Source organism: Girardinichthys multiradiatus, chromosome 5 (genome assembly GCF_021462225.1).
Source record: "Girardinichthys multiradiatus isolate DD_20200921_A chromosome 5, DD_fGirMul_XY1, whole genome shotgun sequence".
Lineage (NCBI taxonomy): Eukaryota > Metazoa > Chordata > Actinopteri > Cyprinodontiformes > Goodeidae > Girardinichthys > Girardinichthys multiradiatus.
In genome coordinates, this window is record NC_061798.1 from 29,772,593 (window position 1) to 29,800,295 (window position 27,703).

The 27,703-nt window shown below is 40.7% G+C and overlaps 2 protein-coding genes across 12 annotated transcripts in view; both read left to right on the plus strand.

Annotated features, from left to right (window-relative positions):
- Positions 1 to 831: 831 nt before the first annotated feature.
- Positions 832 to 13,726, plus strand: pycr1b (pyrroline-5-carboxylate reductase 1b). Its single transcript, XM_047364265.1, has 9 exons — positions 832 to 995; positions 1,472 to 1,565; positions 3,614 to 3,684; positions 3,852 to 4,031; positions 4,237 to 4,344; positions 4,482 to 4,595; positions 9,512 to 9,604; positions 11,603 to 11,766; positions 12,953 to 13,726. The coding sequence occupies exons 2-9, from the start codon at positions 1,499 to 1,501 to the stop codon at positions 13,128 to 13,130; spliced, it is 975 nt and encodes a 324-aa protein (XP_047220221.1). The 5' UTR covers positions 832 to 995; positions 1,472 to 1,498; the 3' UTR covers positions 13,131 to 13,726.
- An 8,339-nt stretch (positions 13,727 to 22,065) lies between these two features.
- Positions 22,066 to 27,703, plus strand: part of mafgb (v-maf avian musculoaponeurotic fibrosarcoma oncogene homolog Gb) — a 29,096-nt gene continuing 23,458 nt past the window's right edge. For 3 of the 11 annotated variants that reach the window (XM_047366298.1, XM_047366305.1, XM_047366297.1), the window contains exon 1: positions 22,066 to 24,875. Coding sequence is in view for 2 of the 11 variants with exons in the window: in XM_047366297.1 (XP_047222253.1) it covers positions 24,867 to 24,875 (9 nt within the window). In the remaining 9 variants the exon portion in view is untranslated. The remainder of the gene's footprint in view (positions 24,876 to 27,703) is intronic. The other 8 variants (XM_047366304.1, XM_047366306.1, XM_047366303.1 and 5 more) reach the window with 3 other exon arrangements.

Genomic DNA, 27,703 nt, shown 5'->3' on the forward strand with positions numbered 1-27,703 from the left:
ACAAAATTCAAATTCCTGGGTGTGACTGTGACAGAGGACCTTTCCTGGAGCACTAACATCGCCTCAGCTATCAGAAAGGCCCAGCAACACAGTTTCTCCTTGAGGAACCTGAAATGGGCCAAAATTCCTCAGCAGCTTATGATAAAGTTTTACAGCTGTGTTATTGGAAGTACAATAACCTAAGGATTTCTAGTGTGGTTCTCCAGCTGCGCTAAGGTTGACCAGCAGGCTCTCAGGCGGGTGGTTAAAACAGCAGAAAAGATCATCGCGACTACTCTCCTGGAGATCAAAACTATCTTTACCACTCGCTGCCTTAGACGAGGGAACAACAGCCTGCCGGATAGGTCCCATCCTGCACATAACCTCTTTCACCTGTTACCCTCAGGGAAAACAAAGTCATATTTATTTATATCTTATATATATTTATTTATTTTACACCACTTGCACTTTTGACTATGCAGTTGTATGATCCTCCACCACATTTAAATGTTATCTTTAACTGTTGTTATTATGACAAAGTTAAGTAATGTAGCAATAATAAAGTAAAAAATAAATAAATATACATAATGTTGATAGATAGATAGATAGATAGATAGATAGATAGATAGATAGATAGATAGATAGATAGATAGATAGATAGATAGATAGATAGATAGATAGATAGATAGATAGATAGATAGATAGATATCCTCTTTAACGCTAAAAATTCGAGGAATGATGCAACTGGGCGTGGTGAACATTAAGTCCCGCCCATGTCATGTAGTTCCCTATTTTATTGGTCAAATCCTCGGAACGTCTGTTTATGATTGGTCAGAATCCTTTTCTATTATGTGCTCAGAGCACATGGGAGTTGAGTGAAAAAAGGAAGCCACGTTTACACAAGAAGTGGTTTATGTTGGGTTTTTTTGGGTTTTTTTTTGGTGTCCTGGGACATTAAGGTCACGTCGACAACAGTCTGCTAGTTCAGACAGATCAGCTGAAGCGTCAACAGTAAGGTATCTGTTGGTTTAATGATTCGTACTTTTATCTTCTGAGAACCGGGCTAGCAAGAGACACTCTGGGGGTTTTAGGGACAGCTAGCATCATAAAAGGAAGCAACTAGCTCGGATGTATTAAACGGAATTAAGGGTTTAACTGAACCGCAGTGCAGTTTATAATGATTCATCTCGTATATTAGATCATTTAAGTGTCTCTCTGAACTCTATGAAATAGAAGCTTCTGTTGTAATGAATGTAACTGAACCAGTAATGCTTGTTCCAAAATCAAATCATTTACTTTTATTATGTTTCATTGATCAATTTCTGTGGATAATCCAATTGATTTTTCTCACGTTTGATCACCGTTAAGTCTGTATTTTTTATTTTTAATCAAACTTCACTTGAAAACACGAAGAGGAGCCCTGGATGGTAAAAAAAAAATAATAATAATAAGCAGATTTTTATCTGCAACATCTGTTTGTTTTCCTTGACAGGTCATAAACGCCACATCATCTGCCAAGATGAGTGTTGGATTCATCGGAGCAGGCCAGCTGGCTCATGCACTTGTGAAAGGTTTCACAGCTGCAGGTAAAGGTTTCTGCAACTTTGCACTCATTTTCTGTGTCTTTCAGCTGTTTTAAGTCAGGATTCATCAGTCAGGCCATCTTTCACATTGATGTATACTTAAAATACGTCTCATCAGATCCCTGAGAAGTTGTTCTCTTTTTTGCAGTATTAAATAATTAGAGATGCTCTGATCAGAATTTTGTGTCCAGTTTAACAATCTTCTAGATTTGTAAATGTTTGACCTGCAGTTACCAGGTCATAGATTCGTAGAAGAACATCATCTTTCATAATACTTTTTCTAGCTTTCCTTCTATGAGCAAATTCTTATTTATATTGGTACCAGAGGTGATGTCACACTGGGTGTGTGTGAGAGAGAGTGCAGTCATTGTAAAACTGAGTTTGACAGTTTATAAAATGAAGGTAAAATGGTTGTGAAGTTGATATCAGTCTCCTTGAATATATTTTAGAAAATCATTACTTTTAAATCTGAGATTTCCAAATTGCAATATTCTCAAATCCAGCATGCTCCTCAATGGACAGAAGTTAAATGCTAAAAAAAAAAACAATAAAAAAAGAGTAACTGTGGTGTAGCATTTTAGCCTTCAATGTGTCTACTTTAAGTCTTGCTCTCTCTCACTTTCACACAACTTGAATTAGCAGTTTATTGGAAAGCACACTTTTATTGCATGGCACCAGAAATAATATGGTTTTGCAAATATTGCATGAAAGCACTCGAGGGTGATAGCAATATTGCACGCATTGATGTTGCAGTAAGGACTGGGATTCAATATATTGCTCTACAGATCAAACCCCACCTTCACCACTCATTACCATTTCTTTCGTACTTCCTTCTGTTTTCAAAACAGAAGGAAGCAGTAAAGAAACCACAACATACAGTTAGCCATTGCAAATAAATGTATTTCTCTTTGCCTGTAAACATTTTAAAATCTCACATTTTATTTTTATTGTATATTTTCCATAAAACTTTCTATAGCAGTTAGTTTCCATGGATTGTGCTTCTGATCCCTGTTTGGGCCTGATGAAACATTAAGAAATCCTACAGATTATGACCCTTGATCAAACCATACTAATTATAAGTGACTTCCTACTGGTAGATATTATTTATTGTTGCCAACCTTTAGATGCATCTATGCTCCACAACATAACTGGACCTCCTCAGCATGTTGTTAAGTTCTGCACAGGTCTGGTAATGAGCCATTCATTTGATTTAGGTGTGTTGGAACTAAAGGTTGCAGGACAGCAGCTCTCTAGGACTAGAGCTGGAGACCCGTGCTACAGACAATGAGTGAAATATTGAAAATTATCTTAAATTCTAAGCTTTTAAAGCAGGTACAATATGTTCTCCAAATGGGGACAGATTGATGCATTGCCTGTACAAGCTGTCCCGTGGCAGATGGCTCTTTTTTTTTTTTTTTTTTTCAAAAAAGTGAAGTAAGGTACAAAAGGTACAAATGTATGAAAGGGTGAAATGAACACCTCATAAAACTCATTATCTCTTAGAGTTTGGAGCCTTACTTATGATCAGCTTTTCTAACCAAAGTCACCAGTTTTCACTGCAGTGTTTGGGGAATAAGACATAAATAATTTGATCCACCTTTCAAACATTTGGATTAAATATGTTTGTCTTTGAGTTTTAATGGGTAAACAGATTAATAAGGTAATCTCAGCTCAGCTGACAATGACTTTTGCAGTTTCCTGTTTTGCTTCAACCTGTGCATACAGTACACATACATGCAAATATAGTACAATAGTCAATAGGCTGTTTTATTTTCATCAAAAATCATCAAGGATATCTGCTGAATATTCCTTCGTTTTTATGTTTCTTGTGCAGAATGATTGGTGTAAATGTAATGTTTTGTAAGTTATGCAAGTACTGTAAATCAAGCATCTAAGGCACAAAATAAAATGACAACTTGTGTCCAGGAGAAATAGTTGACAGATGGTTTGGATCTCTCTTAACTTGATTTTCAGTTACTGTTTTTTGGATTTGCTGCTTCTCTCCATCTCACATTTGTTTTATTCCCATCTTCTCACAATTTACATCACAGGTGTGATTGCAGCCAACAGGATTACAGCCAGCTCCCCGGACACAGACCTGGCCACGGTGACGGGGCTGAGGGTGAGAAGAAAGGTTTATACGTAGTTGTGTCGTGTTTGGAAACGGGTGAAATGCAGAATGTGCGTAAAGGAATGAAAGTTGTGCATTCTGAACAAACGTGGTTTCAGAAATGTGCATTTAACCCGCCTTTTATTATTACAAAAATCAAGTTTTTTGTTTTCCTTTAGAAAATGGGGGTGAATCTGACCACGAGCAACAAAGAAACCGTTAACAGGAGCGACGTGCTGTTTCTGGCTGTGAAGCCCCACATTATCCCCTTCGTCCTGGATGAGATCGGACCAGACATCGAGGACCGTCATCTCATAGTCTCCTGTGCTGCAGGTGTTACCATCAGCTCCATAGAGAAGGTAAAACTCTAACTGATATTAAAACCATGCAGGTGTTGGATAGGTGGATTGTTCAAGTTTCTCCAACTACCAGGATCTTTTTCCACATCCTTATAGTCAGAGTTGTTAAAAGCACTCTGCTTGGGAAGGGTTTTCAGCCTGTGAACGAACTTGTACTCCCTTTCTCCTACACACATCTCCTCTGTTTTTCTTTTGCATTATGCAGAAGCTGCTTCAGCACCGTTCAGCTCCCAGAGTCATGAGGTGTATGACCAATACCCCTGTTGTGGTGCGAGAGGGAGCTACTGTGTACGCCACTGGAACACATGCAGAGGTAAGTTGGAGTATTGGCATGCTGCTTTAGCAGCGAGAAAGTATTTGTATTTAGAAAACACGATGAATTGATATATTTATTCATGAAAGTAAAGCTGAGCATTAAAATTATTGATATTACTCATGTGGTTATTTAAGGTGGAAGATGGGAAGCTGCTGGAGCAGCTGATGGCTAGTGTTGGTTTCTGCACAGAGGTGGAGGAGGACCTAATTGATGCTGTTACTGGACTGAGTGGCAGTGGACCCGCCTATGTGAGTCAAGTACTTTGTGTTTTTTCTGTAATGGTTTGTTGTATTTCTGTGGAAAAATGCACAACGAGGCCTGGAGTGTGTTGTAAATTTTTGATCGGCTGAGGATCTGATTGGAATTTGCTGCCTAGCTGAAACTTGCTCTTAGCTGCACGATTTCACAGTTGATGGCAAAATGTATCGGGTTTTTGTCTGGAATTGATTTAGTCTGGAGAGAATTTGATTAATGTCAAACAGGTAGGGTTCTGGGCAGAACTTTCCATCTGCCCAACAAGAAATATGATTGTCAATGATGTCTCTGAAGATTTCTCAAACAAATACAGATTTGGTGCAAAAGTACCTTTTTATTGTACATAGACAGTCATATTTTTACTTTTGACCTTTTATGGCTTGTTATTTTACTTATTGTATGTATAAATGTAACTGATTTAATTTCTTCCCTCTTGAAAAGAGATTTCATTCTCTATGGGTTGTTTTACCTGGTAAATTAAGAGAAAATAAATAATAATTTTATCAGTATTTGCTGTCAAAAGTTTGGAGGTTGAAATTATTTATCGTAAACTTTCTTTTTGTTGGGTTGAATGATTATATAACAAACACATTATTTGTCCGTCTCCTTTGATGACATCCTATTCTTAATCTATAAGGTCCAATTTGTTTAACTGTTCTGTAAACATCTTCCACAAGGTTTAGGAGTGAGTTCATAGCTAGATGAGACTAGAAACCAGAACTGCAGCTTCTGGTCTAAGTCATCCCAAAGAGCTTCTAGAAGGTTGAGGTCAGGACTCTGTGCAGCCAGTCAGGTTTCTCCACACCAAACTTTATCCACCTGCAGCCATGGAGGTGATTGTAATGCCAGTTTTCATGACCCAATAGTTTTGGCAATATAGTGTATGTCGAGGAATTTGGAGGTTTCATGGCTAAATTGGACCCGCCTGGTAGCCAGTCTTCATTGATTGCACATTGCACCAGTAAGAGCAGAGTGTGAAGGTTCAATTAGCAGGGTAAGAGCACAGTTTTGCTCAAAATATTTAAATGGACACAACATTATGGGTGACATACCAGAGTTCAAAAGAGGACAAATTGTTGGTGCACGTCTTGCTGGCGCATCTGTGACCAAGACAGCAAGTCTTTGTGATGTATCAAGAGCCACGGTATCCAGGGTAATGTCAGCAAACCACCAGGAAGGACGAACCACATCCAACAGGATTAACTGAGGACGCAAGAGGAAGCTGTCTGAAAGGGAGGTTCGGGTGCTAAACTGGATTGTATCCAAAAAACATAAAACCACGGCTGCCCAAATCATGGCAGAATTAAATGTGCACCTCAACTCTCCTGTTTTCACCAGAACTGTCCGTCAGGAGCTCCACAGGGTCAATATACACGGCCGGGCTGCTATAGCCAAACCTTTGGTCACTCATGCCAATGCTAAACGTCGGTTTCAATGGTGCAAGGAGCACAAATCTTGGGCTGTGGACAATGTGAAACATGTATTGTTCTCTGATGAGTCCACCTTTACTGTTTTCCCCACATCAGGGAGAGTTACGGTGTGGAGAAACCCCAAAGAAGCGTACCACCCAGACTGTTGCATGCCCAGAGTGAAGCATGGGGGTGGATCAGTGATGGTTTGGGCTGCCATATCATGACATTCCCTTGGCCCAATACTTGTGCTAGATGGGCGCGTCACTGAAAGGACTACCGGACCATTCTTGAGGACCATGTGCATCCAATGGTTCAAACATTGTATCCTGAAGGCGGTGCTGTGTATCAGGATGACAATGCACCAATACACACAGCAAGACTGGTGAAAGATTGGTTTGATGAACATGAAAGTGAAGTTGAACATCTCCCATGGCCTGCACAGTCACCAGATCTAAATATTATTGAGCCACTTTGGGGTGTTTTGGAGGAGAGAGTCAGGAAACGTTTTCCTCCACCAGTATCACGTAGTGACCTGGCCACTATCCTGCAAGAAGAATGGCTTAATATCCCTCTGACCACTGTGCAGGACTTGTATATGTCATTCCCAGGACGAATTGACGCTGTATTGGCCGCAAAAGGAGGCCCTACACCATACTAATAAATTATTGTGGTCTAAAACCAGGAGTTTCAGTTTCATTGTCCAACCCCTGTATATATATCAGGTGATATGACTGCAGCAATTCCAAACGGTCAAGAATGTTTGGGTTCCTTCAGATTCACGTACGCTAACAGTTACGTCTCCCATGTAAGATTTATTAAGAACAATCAAGTTCATTCATCATCATATGTCAAAATAATTCCTCCACATCATTTTAAAGGCAGAATATTTACCCTTAATCCTAAAAGGAAGTTTCTCCAGATCTAAAGAGTCTGATAATGTTTACAGCCATGTTTTCAGATGTGGTCTTGTAATGGTTTTCCATGATTTGACTATACTGTACTCTGAATGTAATGAGCGATACATTGTTTTTCTTTTGTTTGTTTGTTGTTTTTTTTTGGTCAGCGTTGCTTAATTGACTTTCAGTTAGGAAAATCCCTACCATACATAGTTTAGGACATGGGTTCAGTTTAACACCTGTAATATGTGAAATTTCCTCCAGACCCTCCTTCCAAAAACTTTGGATTTCTTAACATTCCCATAAGCCAAGAATCAATGTGCTTTTGGCTCTGCATCAAACCCGTATGTCTGGGATCTTAGAATGAAATTTGTTTAGCAGTGTATATACATTTAAAGGCCACTTTATTAGGTACACCTGTCCAGCTGCTCGTTAACGCAAGTTTCTAATCAGCCAATCACATGGCACCAACTTAATGCATTTAGGCATGTAGACATGGTCAAGATGATCTGCTGCAGTTCAAACTGAGCATCAGAATGGAGAAGAAAGGTGATTTAAGTGACCTTGAACGTGGCATGGTTGTTGGTGCCAGACGGGTTGGTCTGAGTATTTCAGAAACTGCTGATCAACAGGAATTTTCACGCACTACCATCTCTAGGGTTTACAGAGAATGATCTGATAAAGAGAAAATATCCAGTGAGCGGAAGTTCTGTGGGGGCAAATGTCTTGTTGATGCCAGAGGTCAGAGGAGAATGGCCAGACTGGTTCGAGCTGATAGAAAGGCAACAGTAACTCAAATAACCACTCGTTACAACTAAGGCCTGAAGAAGAGCATCTCTGAACACACAACACATCAAACCTTGAGGTGGATGGGCTACAGCAGCAGAAGACCACACCGTGTGCCACTCCTGTCAGCTAAGAACAGGAAACTGAGGCTACAATTCACACAGGCTCATCAAAATTGGACAATAGAAGATTGGAAAAACGTTGCCTGGTCTGATGAGTCTCGATTTCTGCGGCGACATTCAGATGGTAGGGTCAGAATTTGGCGTCAACAACATGAAAGCATGGATCCATCCTGCCTTGTATCAACAGTTCATGGTGGTGGTGGTGTAATGATGTGGGGGATATTTTCTTGGCACACTTTGGGCCCCTTAGTACCAATTGAGCATCGTGTCAACGCCACAGCCTACCTGAGTAATGTTGTTGACCATGTCCATCCCTTTATGACCACAGTGTACCCATCTTCTGATGGTTACTTCCAGCAGAATAACACGCCATGTCATAAAGCACGAATCATCTGACTGGTTTCTTGAACATGACAATGAGTTCACTGGACTCAAATGGCCTCCACAGTCACCAGATCTCAATCCAATAGAGCACCTTTGGGATGTGGTGGAACGGGAGATTCGCATCATGCCACGAAGCATTAAGGCAGTTCTGAAGGCAAAAGGGGGTCCAACCCGGTACTAGCAAGGTGTACCTAATAAAGTGGCTCTCTGCCATGGAGATTTTTGAGTTTTAGAAATGAAGCTTCTGATTTGAAGAAATTTGAAAAAAATGTTTAGTTAGGATGTCAAATTTTTGTTTCCAGTCATCAGAACCCATTAAAGTCCCCTTATCAAAGACATCCATATTTTACATTTTGGAGCAGAGTTGACCTACATCCTGTCAGCCCATGCTGGTGTTAAACCTGTTCATCTGTAGACATTAACACTGTCAGCTGGAGCTTTGATGGATCTTGACTTGTTTGATCATTCTAACCACTTCCTTTTATCTGATGGTGACAGTTCGACTGAGGTGGCTCAAACTTCAGCAAGGTTGGGTGGTCCTACAGGAGAAAAACCCCAAACACATACCAGAACCTGCTTGCAATGGATAAAGCATGCTAATCTACAGCTTCTGGAACGGTCCTGGCCTCAGCCCTATTGACTATTTGTGGACTGTGCTGAAAATCCAGCTCTGTGCCAGGAAACTAACCAGTTTAAGCTCTACAAAAGATGCCAAGAAGAGTGGTGAAATATCCATTGAGAACCACACCAGATGGCAACAAAAGATAGAGGAGCAATGTGCTAAGAGACATTCTGTACATGTGCTAATACTGGCACCTAACAGCCATCTGGAAGCCTCAAAAACATCAGTCTTGGAGTTCAGTCATGGACACAAAATTAATTCTACTGCTTTATTTCTCTATGTGTGGAGATGAGATGAATTGACGGCAACATTTTCTGCGCGATTTCTGGTGTTTTTGTGGAAGAGTTTTTTAGGTGATGTTTCTTCTCATTGTTTCAGAGATATAATTGTTCTGTGCCAGGATGTTATGTTTTCACTTTTAGGATGATTCAGAAATGTGAAGGGAAATGAGGAATGGGCAAACGCCTGCCTTTATCTAATTAATGCTTTAGTTAGAAAGCAGAAGGGTGGCTTTGTTTTACCGAAGCTGAATTCTTCCTGCTTTAACTGAAGAAGGACTGAAGACTAAAGGAGTTTTCTTCAAACTACACATTTTAAAGGGAGACGTAATGAATGAAGCACCTGCACAGACGAATGTCAGATCTCAGTGATACAGTTTGAACTCGTTGTGTTCTTTTTTTTAACCAGGCCTTCACAGCCCTGGACGCTCTTGCAGACGGAGGTGTGAAGATGGGTCTGCCCAGGAGGCTCGCTGTCAGATTAGGAGCTCAGGCTCTCTTGGTGAGTTCTCTGATATTTTTCATCACAGGTTAGGAGGCAAAATAAAATTACCCAGATTAACAACATACAGCATTTACAAATACAGGTCCTTCTCAAAATATTAGCATATTGTGATAAAGTTCATTATTTTCCATAATGTCATGATGAAAATTTAACATTCATATATTTTAGATTCATTGCACACTAACTGAAATATTTCAGGTCTTTTATTGTCTTAATACGCATGATTTTGGCATACAGCTCATGAAAACCCAAAATTCCTATCTCACAAAATTAGCATTTTCATCCGACCAATAAAAGAAAAGTGTTTTTAATACAAAAAACGTCAACCTTCAAATAATCATGTACAGTTAAGGGTCTCTAAACGAGCTATGAACCTAATCATCTGAATCAACGAGTTAACTCTAAACACCTGCAAAAGATTCCTGAGGCCTTTAAAACTCCCAGCCTGGTTCATCACTCAAAACCCCAATCATGGGTAAGACTGCCGACCTGACTGCTGTCCAGAAGGCCACTATTGACACCCTCAAGCAAGAGGGTAAGACACAGAAAGAACTTTCTGAACAAATAGGCTGTACCCAGAGTGCTGTATCAAGGCACCTCAGTGGGAAGTCTGTGGGAAGGAAAAAGTGTGGCAGAAAACGCTGCACAACGAGAAGAGGTGACCGGACCCTGAGGAAGATTGTGGAGAAGGGCCGATTCCAGACCTTGGGGGACCTGCGGAAGCAGTGGACTGAATCTGGAGTAGAAACATCCAGAGCCACCGTGCACAGGCGTGTGCAGGAAATGGGCTACAGGTGCTGCATTCCCCAGGTCAAGCCACTTTTGAACCAGAAACAGCGGCAGAAGCGCCTGACCTGGGCTACAGAGAAGCAGCACTGGACTGTTGCTCAGTGGTCCAAAGTACTTTTTTTTGGATGAAAGCAAATTCTGCATGTCATTCAGAAATCAAGGTGCCAGAGTCTGGAGGAAGACTGGGGAGAAGGAAATGCCAAAATGCCAGAAGTCCAGTGTCAAGTACCCACAGTCAGTGATGGTCTGGGGTGCCGTGTCAGCTGCTGGTGTTGGTCCACTGTGTTTTATCAAGGGCAGGGTCAATGCAGCTAGCTATCAGGAGATTTTGGAGCACTTTATGCTTCCATCTGCTGAAAAGCTTTATGGAGATGAAGATTTCATTTTTCAGCACGACCTGGCACCTGCTCACAGTGCCAAAACCACTGGTAAATGGTTTACTGACCATGGTATCACTGTGCTCAATTGGCCTGCCAACTCTCCTGACCTGAACCCCATAGAGAATCTGTGAGATATTGTGAAGAGAACGTTGAGAGACTCAAGACCCAACACTCTGGATGAGCTAAAGGCCGCTATCGAAGCATCCTGGGCCTCCATAAGACCTCAGCAGTGCCACAGGCTGATTGCCTCCATGCCACGCCGCATTGAAGCAGTCATTTCTGCCAAAGGATTCCCGACCAAGTATTGAGTGCATAACTGTACATGATTATTTGAAGGTTGACGTTTTTTGTATTAAAAACACTTTTCTTTTATTGGTCGGATGAAATATGCTAATTTTGTGAGATAGGAATTTTGGGTTTTCATGAGCTGTATGCCACAATCATCTGTATTAAGACAATAAAAGACCTGAAATATTTCAGTTAGTGTGCAATGAATCTAAAATATATGAATGTTAAATTTTCATCATGACATTATGGAAAATAATGAACTTTATCACAATATGCTAATATTTTGAGAAGGACCTGTACTAACAAGGGGAATTGTTTCCTTAGAGAAATCATGATACTCTGGAGAGACTAGAAACAAGTAGCCTCTGGCTTACAGATAAAAGGAAACCTTTGTGTTACTTAAGCTATTTTCATTGGGTTTTTACATATTTATTTTATTCACCATTCTGAAATAGTAACCCTTGCAGCTATTTGGGTTGGAGCTTTTAGTCTTCCAGCTGTCTGCTATTATTGTTGTCCTGGTTCTGTTTTTCCTCAGGGAGCTGCTAAGATGCTGCTGGACTCAGAGCAACACCCTGGCCAGCTGAAGGACAACGTATGCTCACCAGGGGGCGCCACCATCCACGCCCTGCACTTCTTGGAGAGTGGTGGTTTCAGAAGCCTCCTGATCAATGCAGTAGAGGCTTCGTGCATCAGGACAAGGTGAGGCTGTCGCATGAGAAAATGATCATTTCTTATAAATGTTTGAGATATTCAAACAGGAATTTTCTGGGTATTTTTTGTATTTACAGTGTCTTATTAAAGTTTTCATACCCCTTGAACCTTTTCACTTTTTATCACGTCACAAATCTCAAAGTGGTGGGATTTTATTGTACAGTTACATTATGGTCTGGACCATAGAAACATATGAATATGCTTTAATCTAAACCCTTCCACAGCAGCTCTGGTTGTATGTTTGGAGTTGTTGTCCTGCTGAAAAATTATCCTCTACCCTTGTCTCAAGTCTTTTTGCAGCCTCTAGTCGGTTTTCTTTCAGGTTTACCCTGTTTTTTTTGTTCCACCCATGTTCCGATCAACTGACCAGCTTCCCTGCCATTCCCACATCACAATGCTGCCACCACCATGTTTCCCTGTGGGGAACGCTGTGCTTGTAAGATGTTGTGCAGTGTTAGCTCTCAGCCAGACGTAGTGTTTTACATCATGTAAACCTAAAGTTCTGTTTCGGTCTGGTCTGACCAGAGCCGTCTCCCCTACATGTATTGTGGCAAATTGGACTTCTTTTGTTTTCCCTTCAGCAATGGCTTTCTTCTTGTCCCTCTTTCTTACAGGTTAAATTAAAGGAGCGCACGTATAATTGTTGTCTGTTGAATGATTCTCCCACCTGAGGAATGGACCTTTGCACCCCCTCCAGAGTTACCATGGGGCCTCTTGGCTACTTCTTTAACCAATGTTCTCCTTGCCTGGTTTTTTAGTTTAGATCGTCTCACTCCTTTCATTTCCAGATGATGGATTAGGATGTGGTTTTATAATCTAACTCTGCTTTAAACGTCTCCATAACTTTCTCCCTGACCTGTCTGCTGTGTTCCTTGGTCTGCATGATGCTGATTGTTCACTAATGTTCTCCAACAAACCCCTGAGGTCTTCAGAGAGTAGCTGAGATTAAATTAGACACAGGTGGACTCCGTTTAGTAAGTAGGTGACTACTTACTAGGCATTTGGTGGCACTGTATTGTTTTTGGAGGCATCAGGGTAAAATGTGCTGAATACAAATGTATGCCGTACTTTTCAGATATCTTTTTATTTTTTTTTTATATTTGAAAATGCATGAGTTATCTCTTGACACAGTTAAATTGTACTAACCTGGTGTTTTTGTTAATTTTGTTTGCAGGGAGCTGCAGTTCCTTGCAGACCAGGAGCGCATCTCTCCAGCAGCCATTAAGAAAACCACTCTGGACAAAGTGTTGCAGCAGCCCGGAGTCACAGTCAGCGGAGACGCCAGCGGGAACAGCAGGTCGGGCCTCAACCTGTTCAACAATTGCACATCTGGGATCAAAAAGAAGAACTGAAGGCCAAGAGAGGAACACAGACATCTTACAGGTTCAGGTCTAAACACATGGACTCGCATAGGTCTCCAACAGCTGCCTAGCCATAGAATGAAAAAATAGACTCAGGACTGCTTTGAAATCACCAACAAATCAATTTCAAGAGTAATTTATTCATACATGAGCGATGATTAGATGCATTTCACACAATAAAGGGTGTATTCTGCACAGTTACGCCCAGTTACTGTGATTATAGTATCACTGCAAACATGAACAGATCCAGTTAGAAGCAGAAGAGCAACCAGAGGTACCATAGCTGCTAACAGTTATGGCCTAGTTAGCTGTCTTTTAAACGTTAAAGCTCCATTATGTACCATGTTTTATTCAGGTAGCTAGTTTTGGCATAAAGTTAACAAAGACGGAACACATTTTTGATCATCCCAGGATCTCTGTCCGGGATTTTATCTCCTGTAACAAAAACAAAGATGTTGTGTCTGTAACAATAATTTTAGTCTTCTTTCCATCTCTCTGTAAACCACTTTTCAAATTTTATCAGAAAATGTGATGTAATTGCCTGGAAGTGCTACAATAAAGCTTAAATAAGCAACGTAAAAAGCAGAGTTCATGATGTGAAGAAATCTGTGGATTAACACCTGATCTAATAGTCTCTATAATCTTTGTATTTCCACAATAATCACCATTAATGTAGTATAATGTCTGACATGCCAGCCCCTACACTTTTATGTTTGTTTTTTTTGGCTGCTTTTGTTATTATAAAAATGTGTTTTCACTCTGCAATCCAGAACCTTTTGTCCCCCAAACATTGTGTCTACTTTGCCAACGGGAAACAGAAACTTAGCATGATGCTGCCACTACTGTGTTAGACATTTGATACAGATTTCTTAGATTTAAAAAACCCTTTTCTTATTGAAACTTCTTGTCATTGTGGCAATTTTCTTTCATCTGATGGTGACTGTCTGGGTCAGATGGCTGAAACTTGGACACAATCGGGTGTTCCAACAGGACAAATATCCCAAACTGGTTGTGGGATGGATGAGGCAGACTAACATTAAGCTTCCCCGATCAACCTTATTCAGACATTTATGAACTGTGCATAAAAACCGCCAGGAGTTCAACCAGCCTAAATGACCTCTGCTGATTTTGATTGGAAAGGCAGAGTTTCTCTGCAGCTTGCTTCCTGTATTTAACAACACTACTGGGTCATGTATTTAGAAATATGTTTTATTTTACACTTGAATAAAAAAGTCAAATAATTTATACCCATCTTTTTAATTAAAAGGAAATTGTATCCCCATTTCAGCAATCAAATCCTCCTTATAATTGCTGAGCAGCTGTTTTTATGTTTTCACCGGTATTTCAACGATTTAGGGTTTAACTCCATAGAACCATGTATGGATTAGTAAAAATCCACAGTAAATTCAACATAGTTCACCCAGTTCTTGTTTCTGAAAATAATTTATGTTGCATGTTCATTTCACCCTGGAGAAGAAACAGCTGCATCATTACATGTACAAATACTGAATGAATTCATGCCCGTTTCCTTTCACTTCTATTAATCAGTAAGTTTCCAATCTGGCCTCCAGATGGCGCTCTTTAATCAACTTGTCTCGTATGTAAAACGGCTATGAGGATCAAATCACCTTCATACCGCTGCCAGTTGGGAGTAACTTTAACTTGATCCTAACCTTGGATTAAATATAGCTTCACCTCCATAATTATCAGTAAACAGCTTTAACTGCATTGCTATGACAACATGCCCCCCCTCGCCATCCTATTCTGTGGTTTTTGTTTTTGCCTCCTCCTGTAGGTCAGTGCCTCCTGGATTATTTCCAGTCAAATCCCTCTCCTGCTAAAATTAGCCCTGAAATAAAAATGGTAAACGTGTTTTTATTTTTTCTTAAGCTGAGCTCTGATTGGCTGTTCTAAGAGGAAACAGTCCAGTTTTAGAGGATCTGTGTCTGCAGGGCCGTGTGACCGCAGAGGGTTTTCTCCACAGGTTTTTGAAGTACTGGTGTTGCTACTTGGGTCATTCAGTTCAGAGGGTCACCACAACCACAGGGTGTAACCTTTCCACGCTCACATGAACGCTTCAGGAGAAAACCCCAGAGCACAAATTTCTCTAAACAAACTTTAGGCTGTGTCTCTTGTAGAATTTAAAACGTTTCCAAGATTATTTGTCTTAATTTAGGTAGACGTAGACTAGAAAGACTAAAAAGATTTGACAAGAATATGAAAGTACATAATGAATGCAAAAATGTCACTCTCTGCGTCTGGCTGTTTGTGAGCTTAAAAACCTAAATATCACTGAGTTTTCTAAGAGTTTGATAGTGGAGGACAAAGAGCGGCAATATTTGGGTTTTAATGGGAGAGCAGCTACAGCAGGCTGCAGCTCCATAAAGTACTTCTTTTTTAAAAGATATTTGGAGCTGTTCCTCTGCTCCGGGCTGCTACGTTTTCGGATTAACAGCCGCCACTTTGTGCTGGTTTGAGATAGGCGCCTGGATGTATTCAGGCAATACAGGTGCATAATGGCGAATGATGAAGAGGAGCGATGGTTTGTGAAGAGCCATGTCCTCATTATAATTGGACAATTTATAGCTGTTGTAGGATTACTTTATTTTCCTCTTAAACTCTCTGTCTCTCTCTCTCACACACAGAAGCATCCCTTGATTAAACTGCGCCACGCATGCTCTTGCTGCAATCCAACTGTTTATTTGTGGGTGCAGTACTTTTTTCTCCTGCTGCTGAGGCGTCTTGATAATCCCCCTTATTCAATGCTCGCCCCTGCAACTGTCCGTTAGGATTAGCCTTTTGAGGAGAGACTTCTATTTGCCTCTCATTATTAGACTTCTGCCAACTTTCGCTGGTTTAAGGCGGCGTTCCTTCTCCAAAAGGTGAGGCAGATGCTCTCTGTGTCACTCATCCTGACACCATGAGGGCCTAACATGGCAGTTCAGCTGTAGATAATCCTGAGCTGTAAATGTGTGTGCGCGCGCTTGGCATGAGATTTCTATCCACAGGTAGGGCAGATGAAGATGCTGCCTGTCATCTCCATTCAGTCAATGCAATCAGTGACCTTTGCAGTAGCATGGCTGTTTGCAAGAAGCACCAGAAAAAGGGAATGGTGAATGAACAGAGTTGTTCTTTTTTGCAAACACAAAATCTCCACCACACAACTTATGGTTAAACAGGAGTTCAACATGTCTTGTGCTGTCAGCATTGTGTGTTAAATGGAAACCTGTGTGATAGGTTGATCTTGGAGCTGATACAGTATCAGCTTCATGCAGCTGTCGGGGGGAAACGGTCACAGGAAGAGGAACCTCTGATGGTTACCACACAGTCAGTGAATCTGCATTATGGTCTTCCCTCTGCTGCCAACTTGTACAGCACACACTTTCTTGTCCATGTTCAAAATGTATTTGCATAGTATTTGTTTGTGTTGTGGCTTGTTCTATAAAGTGCCTATACAGTGCCTTGCAAAAGTATTGACACCCTGTGAACTGTTTCACGTTACAACCGCAACTTCAGTGTATTTTTATTGAGAATTTGTGATAGACCAACACAAAGTGATGCGTTATTGTGAGGTGTATTCAGCCCCCTTTGCCCTGATGCCCCTAAATAAAATCTTGCTGTTCTGTGAAGGCAATAGAAGTTAGTTAGAACAGGTTCACAACCTCTTTTACATATGGGCATGAACACAACAATTAAAATTTTACTATTAGTAATATAAAACATTAAACTAGCCGTTGCTTTTTTTCTCTCATACCTCTGTGCAGGGATCAGATTTCAGGATTTAGCAGCCTCTACATCTCCAACGTGGCTTTTTGGTCGATATCCCTCTGGAAATCCTCTTTGAATCAATCTAAAGGCTCTCTCGAGTTCATCACAATGAATGAATTTTAAGCCTTTATTACCACACTTACAGGGGTTGGACAATGAAACTGAAACACCTGTCATTTTATTGTGGGAGGTTTCATGGCTAAATTGGACCAGCCTGGTAGCCAGTCTTCATTGATTGCACATTGCACCAGTAAGAGCAGAGTGTGAAGGTTCAATTAGCAGGGTAAGAGCACAGTTTTGCTCAAAATATTGAAATGCGCACATTATGGGTGACATACCAGAGTTCAAAAGAGGACAAATTGTTGGTGCACGTCTTGCTGGCGCATCTGTGACCAAGACGGCAAGTCTTTGTGATGTATCAAGAGCCACGGTATCCAGGGTAATGTCAGCATACCACCAAGAAGGACGAACCACATCCAACAGGATTAACTGTGGACGCAAGAGGAAGCTGTCTGAAAGGGATGTTCGGGTGCTAACCCGGATTGTATAAAAAAAACATAAAACCACGGCTGCCCAAATCACGGCAGAATTAAATGTGCACCTCAACTCTCCTGTTTCCACCAGAACTGTCCGTCGGGAGCTCCACAGGGTCAATATACACGGCCGGGCTGCTATAGCCAAACCTTTGGTCACTCATGCCAATGCCAAACGTCGGTTTCAATGGTGCAAGGAGCGCAAATCTTGGGCTGTGGACAATGTGAAACATGTATTGTTCTCTGATGAGTCCACCTTTACTGTTTTCCCCACATCCGGGAGAGTTACGGTGTGGAGAAGCCCCAAAGAAGCGTACCACCCAGACTGTTGCATGCCCAGAGTGTAGCATGGGGGTGGATCAGTGATGGTTTGGGCTGCCATATCATGGCATTCCCTTGACCTAATACTTGTGCTAGATGGGCGCGTCACTGCCAAGGACTACCGAACCATTCTTGAGGACCATGTGCATCCAATGGTTCAAACATTGTATCCTGAAGGTGGTGCCGTGTATCAGGATGACAATGCACCAATACACACAGCAAGACTGGTGAAAGATTGGTTTGATGAACATGAAAGTGAAGTTGAACATCTCCCATGGCCTGCACTGTCACCAGATCTAAATATTATTGAGCCACTTTGGGGTGTTTTGGAGGAGCGAGTCAGGAAACGTTTTTCTCCACCAGTATCATGTAGTGACCTGGCCACTATCCTGCAAGAAGAATGGCTTAAAATCCCTCTGACCACTGTGCAGGACTTGTATACGTCATTCCCAAGACGAATTGATGCTGTATTGGCCGCAAAAGGAGGCCCTACACCATACTAATAAATTATTGTGGTCTAAAACCAGGTGTTTCAGTTTCATTGTCCAACCCCTGTACATTAAAAGGCAGCATTTGTAGTTAGTTTTCCTATATTACAAAAAATGCCCAGTAGTATTAAACAATGTACTTAATTAGTTTTTACAGGATTTGTACCAGGTGAACCTAAAGCTCTGCCACTCTTGGAGCTCTGGATAGAGTGTATTTACAGACATAGAAGATTTTTCATCTTAAATCCAAAATGTAACCATTATTTGTACAATTTGTGCCAAATAATTGCTCTGAGTGGGTTGTTCTTTCTTTCAATAATCAATTAATCACGATTAATCCTATTAATTGTTTCAACCCTAAAATCAAGTAAGTCTCTCCAGCATGAAAGCCCAGACCCTGCAAGGAACAAAGCAGACAGGTCAGAGATAAAGTTGTGGACAACTTTAAAGCTCAGGTTATAAAACAACATGATAAGTTCTCAAAGAGCTCTTTTCAATCCATCATCTGGCACAGCATCAAACCTACCAAGACATGGCTGTCAACCTGAACTGATAGTTCCTGTAAGGAGACCATTTTTCTGTCCTAGTAGAAGAGTGGCAAAAGAAAACCAGAAGAAAATCTCTTTGTAGTTTTCCACAGGCAAAGCAGAGAACACAGCAAACATGCAAAAAAAGATGTTCCGGTGGGATGGGATCTAAATTGACTTTTTTTTTGGGTTAATCTGTGAAATACTTGGTGTGGAGAAAAACTAACAGTACACATCCCTCTGAACATACCATCCACACAGTGAAACAAGGTGGTGGCGCTGCAAAATACTTTAGCCCAGGGTGGAAGTTCACTATTCAGTTCATGACCCTGAACATGCAGCCAGAGCTACGATGGAATGAATTAAATCAAAGCAAAGCATATGCATGTGTATAAATGGCCTAGTCAAAGTCCAGACTTAAATCCAATTGAGAGTCTGTGGCCATATGCAAAAACTGATGTTCACAGAAGCTACCAGTTGAATCTGAGATTATTGGTGCAGAGAAGAACAGGTAAAAATGGCAGAGGCATAATTTAAAAGACTTGCAACTGTAGTTTCAGCAGAAACTGTGTGGTTGTACACAATATTGATTTTGTGGGGACTAATTATACAGGTCCTTCTCAAAATATTAGCATATTGCGATAAAGTTCATTATTTTCCATAATGTAATGATGAAAATTTAACATTCATATATTTTAGATTCATTGCACACTAACTGAAATATTTCAGGTCTTTTATTGTCTTAATATGGATGATTTTGGCATACAGCTCATGAAAACCCAAAATTCTATCTCACAAAATTAGCATATTTCATCCGACCAATAAAAGAAAAGTGTTTTTAATACAAAAAACGTCTACCTTCAAATAATCATGTACAGTTATGCACTCAATACTTGGTCAGGAATCCTTTGGCAGAAATGACTGCTTCAATTTCCTGCACACGCCTGTGCACGGTGGTTCTGGATGTTTCTACTCCAGACTCAGTCCACTGCTTCCGCAGGTCCCCCAAGGTCTGGAATCAGCCCTTCTCCACAATCTTCCTCAGGGTCCGGTCACCTCTTCTCGTTGTGCAGCGTTTTCTGCCACACTTTTTCCTTCCCACAGACTTCCCACTGAGGTGCCTTGATACAGCACTCTGGGAACAGCCTATTTGTTCAGAAATTTCTTTCTGTGTCTTACCCTCTTGCTTGAGGATGTCAATAGTGGCCTTCTGGACAGCAGTCAGGTCGGCAGTCTTACCCATGATTGGGGTTTTGAGTGATGAACCAGGCTGGGAGTTTTAAAGGCCTCAGGAATCTTTTGCAGGTGTTTAGAGTTAACTCATTGATTCAGATGATTAGGTTCATAGCTCGTTTAGAGACCCTTTTAATGATATGCTAATTTTGTGAGATAGGAATTTTGGGTTTTCATGAGCTGTATGCCAAAATCATCCGTATTAAGACAATAAAAGACCTGAAATATTTCAGTTAGTGTGCAATGAATCTAAAATATATGAATGTTAAATTTTCATCATGACATTATGGAAAATAATGAACTTTATCACAATATGCTAATATTTTGAGAAGGACCTGTAAATGCACAAATTTTAGGTTTTTATTTGTAAAACATTTTGAAAGGCAGATATGATTTTTTTTTCACGTCTCAACGGTGCAGTACTTTGTATTGGTCTATCCCATCAAGTTCCAATGAAGTACAGTGGCTGTAATGAGGCAAACTGTGATGGGGTTTGTATACTTGTGCAAGGTACAGGAAATGGCACACTGCACTTTGAACCATTTAAAATAAAAATAAAATCTACCTACTTTCCCCTTAAAATATCTATTCATTACAGCATATAGCTACATACAGTATCCATCCATTTTCTTTACACCTCAATGAGATCCAGTACTAGTACTCTGGAGTAGGCCATTTTGTTTGATGAGTATGCAGATTTCTGCTTAATCATATTATGAAACTATGCTACAGGATGTGCTTTAGTTATATCTGGACTAAAACTAGCCGTTAGAGTTGATATTTTAAAAGAAACTCCAAGACGATGCATCAGGTTATTCCTCTTCTTTCATCAGCCTGCCAGAGATTTACTCCTCAAAGCTCTAACTTGTGTCTAAGTTGTTCATCAGTAAATAAAAACAGGGCTATTTCTGTGTCATTGTCAGGAAATAGGCTCCTAATAATGGTTGAGTGCTTCCTGGGCTCGTACACAGAGTCATTAATTCCTCTGAAACGGAAATGGATAGTGATAGTGCACTTCAGGCCTAATAGGCAGCTTTGGTTTTGTTAGAATAAATGAGGACAGACGGCGTTTGTTGTGTGATGTGTTTACAGAGCTAACATCTGACTGTCTGCTGGTTTATGTAAAAATAATTGTTATAATACATTTAAACACAGCCAGAACTCATGAGAAGAGTTTAGTATTTAGTAAAAATAGTCATTCGGCCAAAATACCTTTGGATCTGAAAATCGAGGACAGATTAATATACTTTTATTCAACAAGGAACTCATGAGCTTTTCAACTGCCTATTCACATCCTTCTTTAAGAGGATGTGCAGCAGTTATGATGTGAGGTGTCATGTAGTTTAAATGCTTTTTGTGAATTCATACAGAAACATGAACGCAAGGCTGAACCAAGGTGGGTGGGGTCTTAAACATATTTGGTGCTGTTCCAACTACCATTAATCACAGCAGCTCATCTAATATCCCCTCATATCATTCATGTTCGAAGGTTTGTGCTGTATGTATTTATACTGTTTGGATAGTAGTTTTTCCTCACTTCTGCAGTTTAGGTGATTGTACCATTACCTCTACAACGGTAACCCTTTCAACTACAAACTACTTTACTCAGAAAAACATCAAATATAACATTTTAATATATTGATCATGTTTAGTTTTTTTCAGTTACTGCTGAGGAATCACTCGTACACAAAAAAAAGTTTCTAAAGCTGACTTGTTTGACAGATCCAGTGCTCTCTGGTGCCCCCTGTTGGTTTTGGGACCAAAGCAGCTGCTTAGATTGCTTATGCAATGGTCTGGCCCTGCAGGCATATCTATGTGAGGAACTTCTATAGTCCTCATCCTTGCATTATCATCTCTTCTTTAATGAGGGGATGTATGTGCTGATCATTCAAAACCTTTTAGTTACACTGTAATGATCTTTTGACTTTGAGTACAGGTGCATCTTATTAAATTAGATAATTGTTGAAACATTAATTCATTTCAGTAATTTAATTCAAAAAGTGAAACTCCCGTGTGTTATTATATGCAGAGACTCATGTTCCAAGTGTTTATTTTTTGTTAATTTTGAGGATTATGGCTCACAGTGAATAAAAAAACAAAATTAAATTTTAATGAAAATTAGAATATTACATAAGACCATAAAAAAAAGGTTTTTGTAATACAGTAAAGTTCGCCCACTATGTCCATGTACTCTATAGTATATGCACTAGATATTGACTACTTAGGCCTCTTTTTGCATTAATTACTGCATCAATGCGGCGTGACATGGAGGTGATCACCCTGTGGTTTTGCTAAGTTGTAATGGAAGCCCAGATTGCTTTGATAATGACCTTAAGGTCAACTGCATTGTTGGGTCTGGTGTTTCTCATCTTCCTCTTGACAATCCTCCATAAATTATCTGTGGGGTTCCGGTCAGGCCAGATGGTTACTGAACCAGCTTTTGGTTCCTTTGGCTTGCAGTATGGGCAGGTACTGCAAGTCCTGCTGGAAAATTAAATCAGCATCTCCATAAGCTTCTCGCAGACTGAGACATGAGAAAACCCAGTTGACCAACACCAGCTGACGCCATGGCACACAAATCATCATTTACTGTGGAAACTTCACACCAGGCCTCAAGGAGCTCTGTTTCTCTGCTCTCCCTCCAGATTCTTAGACATGGATTTCCAAATAAGATGAGAAATTTACCTTCATTTAAACAGATGACTTTGGACCACTGAGCAACAGTTCAGTCCCTTTTCAGTTTAGTTCAGGTAAGATGCCTTACGACATTTGTCTCTGGTTCAGGAGTCCAAAAATACAGTGGTCATTGCCCATGTCCTGAATACGTCTGAGGATGGTGGCTCTTGAATCACTAATACATGGCTTGTGATTCTTCCCAAACTCTTCGGTGGGCTTTCTTCAAAATAATTTCAAAGCTGTAATTATCTCTGTTGCTTGTGCACCTTTTTTTTTTTTACCACACTTTTTCCTTCCACTCAACTTCCCATTAATATGCTTGGATACAACACTTTCTGGATTGCCAGGTTATTCTGTCAAAGACTGTTTGCTGGACAACTGCCAAGTCAGCAGTCTTTCCCATGATCCCCCATGATAACATAACATTTGTTATTTCTCATTCTCAAAATCGGTTTTTTTTTAAATACTTTTTTGTGATATTCTTATTTTCTGAGTATTTTCATAAGCGGTGTGACACAGTCATCAAAGATAAACCATTAGAATTTGTGTGTAATGAATGTAATATACTGTATAACTTTCACTTTTTTAATGGAGTTAATAAAATAAACAGTTTGATGACTGTGATTTACAGAGACTCATCTGTAGGTGGACACACTGCTCCAGTGAGGATCAGCAGGGATGGTTTGTTTTATCCATCAGTCTGCACTCGGCTGTCGGGTCAAGCCTCTAAGTTTAGAAAGGCGCACAGCTGTCTTGTCACACTTTCCACGCCGCCTGTTGTTACACCACGCTGTAGTAGTGTGTCTAGTGTCTCTTTAAATGCGGGGTTGCGTAGATCCTTCATGAATGAAACCATGTGATCCAAACATCATTTGACGTCTGGCGCCTCCGACCACAGACTAAAACAAGCGAGGAAGCAGAGGATATATGTAGAGAGACCTGTGAGGCGGCGGAAAAAAGGCGCTTCTTCTCCAACTCCTAACTGTCCTCCTTCCCGCACTCACACCGGGTCGACATAACAACAAGGCTCCGAAGGCGCCGGTTCCACTTCTGGTGAGTCAGATTGGTCATGAAACAAAAGTGAAATCGCTTAAAGGAAAAGTGCTGAATGTGGTGGTGTTTTGCTGAGTGAGCGCCGCCACCTCTGCCGTCGCGTTGTCGCCGCCGCCGCCGCCGCCGCCGCCGCCGCCGCTGTCCTCTCCTGCCTCCGCCGCTGTTTAAAGGGCAGCCAGCGCTGTGTTAGTGCTGAATCATCACCGCTCGGTACAAGCGCCGCCGTGGACCCGCCGGATCGCTCGAACCGCCTCTCACTACCGATCAGCCGCTGGTTTCATAATAACAAAGACAAAGGGGGCCAGACTGCCGGGTGGGCTGTCAAGCTTAAAAACTCTGTGTCGGAATTAGGGGACCGTGAGGAGGAGGGGGGCGCTGCCCAGCCAGGGGATTCCCTTGTTTTGAGGCTGAAACTCAAGAGCTGCGAGCGGTCGTCAGTAACGGTTTAGAGCGGCAACTACACCTAACCTCATTAGCTGAGCGGCGGCAGCGGTGGACACAAGCTGGACACGTTCAGCCGCTTGTTCAGGTAGGACGGCTGCGGTGCTCGGTACCGAAGCTCGGTACCTGCGACTCGGGTTGCTGTATTTGACGTGCTGACTGGCAGCCTGTTCGTCCTTTTATTAAGGTCTGTGACAGAAACGTGGCTGCAAATCAGACTCTACATGCAGTCTGTCAACCCGGAGAGTCGGTAGCTGTCAGCCGTCCCAGCAGCTAGCTTAGACGGAGCGGCTGTTTTGACATTTGCTTTGTGTCAGCCGCCCCCCCAGCAGGCCTTCAGCTCCTGCGTCTGTCAGCGCAGAGGATTTATTTTTCCTTTTTTTTTTTTTTTTTTATTGTGTGAGAGTGTGTGGAGCGACGTGTGGGTTCTCCTGCCGTGCCGGTGTTGTTCACCGGCTGGGCTGGCGGCAGAGATGCTGAATCATCACAACGTTGTTATTTCTCAACGTTTGCGCGAGCGGAGCTGAGGCATGAGGGAGTCATGGCAACACGGCGGCGGCGGGCGGACAAAGGTCTGGAGCGAAGGAAGAGGAGCTCAGCTTGTTTTGTGATGAGGGGACAAAAATAGGCTCCGTTGTGTCGCTAATGATGACTTTCTTGTCTGGTGATAATTAGAGCGTATGAGCGATGGGAGAGGTTGGTTTTTAGAATGGAATTTGAGCTTTATTTATCACATTTTCATTCGTTTCCCGTTCAGATGGTGCTTTAAAGGCATGTGCGCAGAGGCACATCAGATGGCACCATACTGTAAACTATTTCTGTCACCATGTTTTGACCTTTTGGTCGCATTTTTTTTTAAATAGTTTGATCGGCCAAAGATAAATTGGGCCATTTCATAAGTATTGGCATCAGTCACCCCTGATTATATTAAAGGGATGGTTCAGAATTTAATTTTCTTTTATACAATCAACCTGCCAGAAACTACACTGAAATTAGCCTTTATGGCATTAATAGACATTAGCGAAGTGCTAATGTCTATTCTCCCTTTTTAATAAATTAAGTAAAGTAAATGTTACTGGTGCATCTTAGGAAATTTGAATTTACTTAAAAACTTCATTAAATTGATCAACCAAACTTCTCACGTCCTTTCAATTTTTCATTAATATATTTATACATTTCTGCCATTAACATCCCTTGTAAATTAGTCTTTGATAATATTCTTTGTGTGTTTCAGAGAAAATTTAATTTGGGAGTTTTTTGGGAAGAGGAGTTTAACTGATATTGTGATAAGGGATCAAAGATAGACTGTTTTGCAGTTGCTGTTGACTTTTTGTGTGTGTGGTGGTAATTATAACATTTATTAGTAAATGTTGCAAGCTGAATCTCAATGAATTAGAATATCATCAAAGAAAATATTATTTCAGTAATTCAATTAATCATAACAATTTTTCGTCCCACTCAACGTTCCATTACCATGGCTGGATATATGTTCTGTGCAAAAAACATTTTAATTGGTCTTATTTATTATTCTATAGTAAAAGCTAATTTATAAACCGCTAAACCGTCTTTATGTTTCAATAGGGCTGCTATTTACAAAGAAGCTGATGAATGTTTACTCGGGTACATGGAGGTTGGAGGCTGTGTACCACCAATGATCCTCCTGTGTAAAACATGTATTTTTGTCCTTTTTTATAGCACTTTACTTTTAGAACAGGACAGCTGTTCTTACCAAAAACTCTTTACATGTTCTGTTATCAGTGTTTTATATAGAAAGATTATGGGTGGCACACCTCCTCCTACTTTTATTCCTCTTTTAAATAATCAACAACCAACCCAATGGAAATGCAAGGATGGTTTGCAGTGTTGTAAAAAAGCTTTTGCATAAATTCTTATGGATAATTAGATTGGAGGGCTTTTTATAGTAAATGTCCACTTTGGTCTTAGCCTCTCTCAGACTAGTTGTTAGTTTCAGGACCAATTAATCTGGATTTATACTAGACGAAAACACCAAGAGAGTTATTTACTGCAGGTAAGGATTTAACACAAACTCACTTCAAAACATTCAGAACTATGCCGTTAAGATGAAAATCCGGTGTGTGAATGAGCAGAATAGCTGTCTTTTAGTTGAGCGATGTTGTATTTTTGAGAGAAAATAGTAAGTACTTATGTTCTAATCTTTCAGAAGATAATGTATTGATTTGGTAATATTAGAAACATTACTCTCATAGAGAAAATGTGGATAAATATAAGCTTACATCTGCCTTTTATAAACTTTAGCTAAATATATACTTAGCTAGCCTGAATATTTTTCTTTTTTTTCTTTCTAAATATCAAATAGATTGTTATTTGTAATTATTATGTTTTGGCCTGAAAACAAAGATTTAAATATGCACTTCTCACAAAATATATATATATATATTTTTTTAACCCTCCCACCCCTAATAAAACAATGGAAACCCCAGGAAGGGATTGACTGTTGTGGGAGTTAATAAACCCACACAGACCTGTGCTAAAAAAGGAAAGCGGCTCACTAAACTATAATGCCTTGTAACAGAATATCCTCTGATTGATCTCTTGTGGATAGGCCATTATCTGCTGCCTGGTAGCAACCTATGAGCTGTGCAACTCATAAACACTAAAGAGTAATAGGGAAGCTCTGTGGACACAAGAAAAACAGAAACTTCACCCCCTAATGACTCCATATCAGCAGCTTTAGTTCGAGTCAGCACTCTGCAGAGTGTATCAAAAGTATGTAGTAAGCAAGTTGGCAAGTACTGTAATAGAGGGTCATAATGATGAAACAGTTGGATCAGTATTGGAGGGAAAGGGAAAAATACCCCCCCCCTTGCTGTCTTCACACACTTTCCCCATTTCCTTGTTCTTGTTGAACGTACACACACACACAACCTAAGGGGCTTAGCTTTTTATACTTGGTATCAGTATTTAATCAGTGCTTGAAGTGCATTTCTCTGTCAAGTACTTTCCCATCCTTCCCTGGTGTTCGCAGTAATTGAACGCTGACCAATGCTTATGTGTGCAACTTTGCTGATGGTGGCAGAGCGGCAAGACGCGCGGAGCAAGGGGGATGAAGGAAGAGGGAGGAAGAATGAGAGATGGGATTTGCGGAGAGATTGAGAACAAGGACCTTTTTGTCTTCAAGGCATTCCCCTGAAAATGCTGAGGAGAAGCAAATGCGCTCTCGCTTGACAGATGGCGTTTTCACTTGTTACTTACCACAGCTAGTTTCTGTGCCCTGTTTTGTGTGCATGCATGTGTGTGAGAGTTAGAGAGAGTGCAAAGAGGAGACAGAGATATAAAACAACTACTAGAACCTAAGATCTGGTTGTTTTTGGGCTCTCTAGCAGCAAAGTTTAAAAAAAATTATGTGTCTGAGTTCCTTTTTTTTTGCAAAGGGAAGTGATTTTACTAGCACTTGGTGTTTGACCATTTGCACTTCTTTCATTGAGCTGCCTTCTTCCAGGACAAAGTCCAAAGCACTGACATCAGTTTAACGTCGGTCTGTT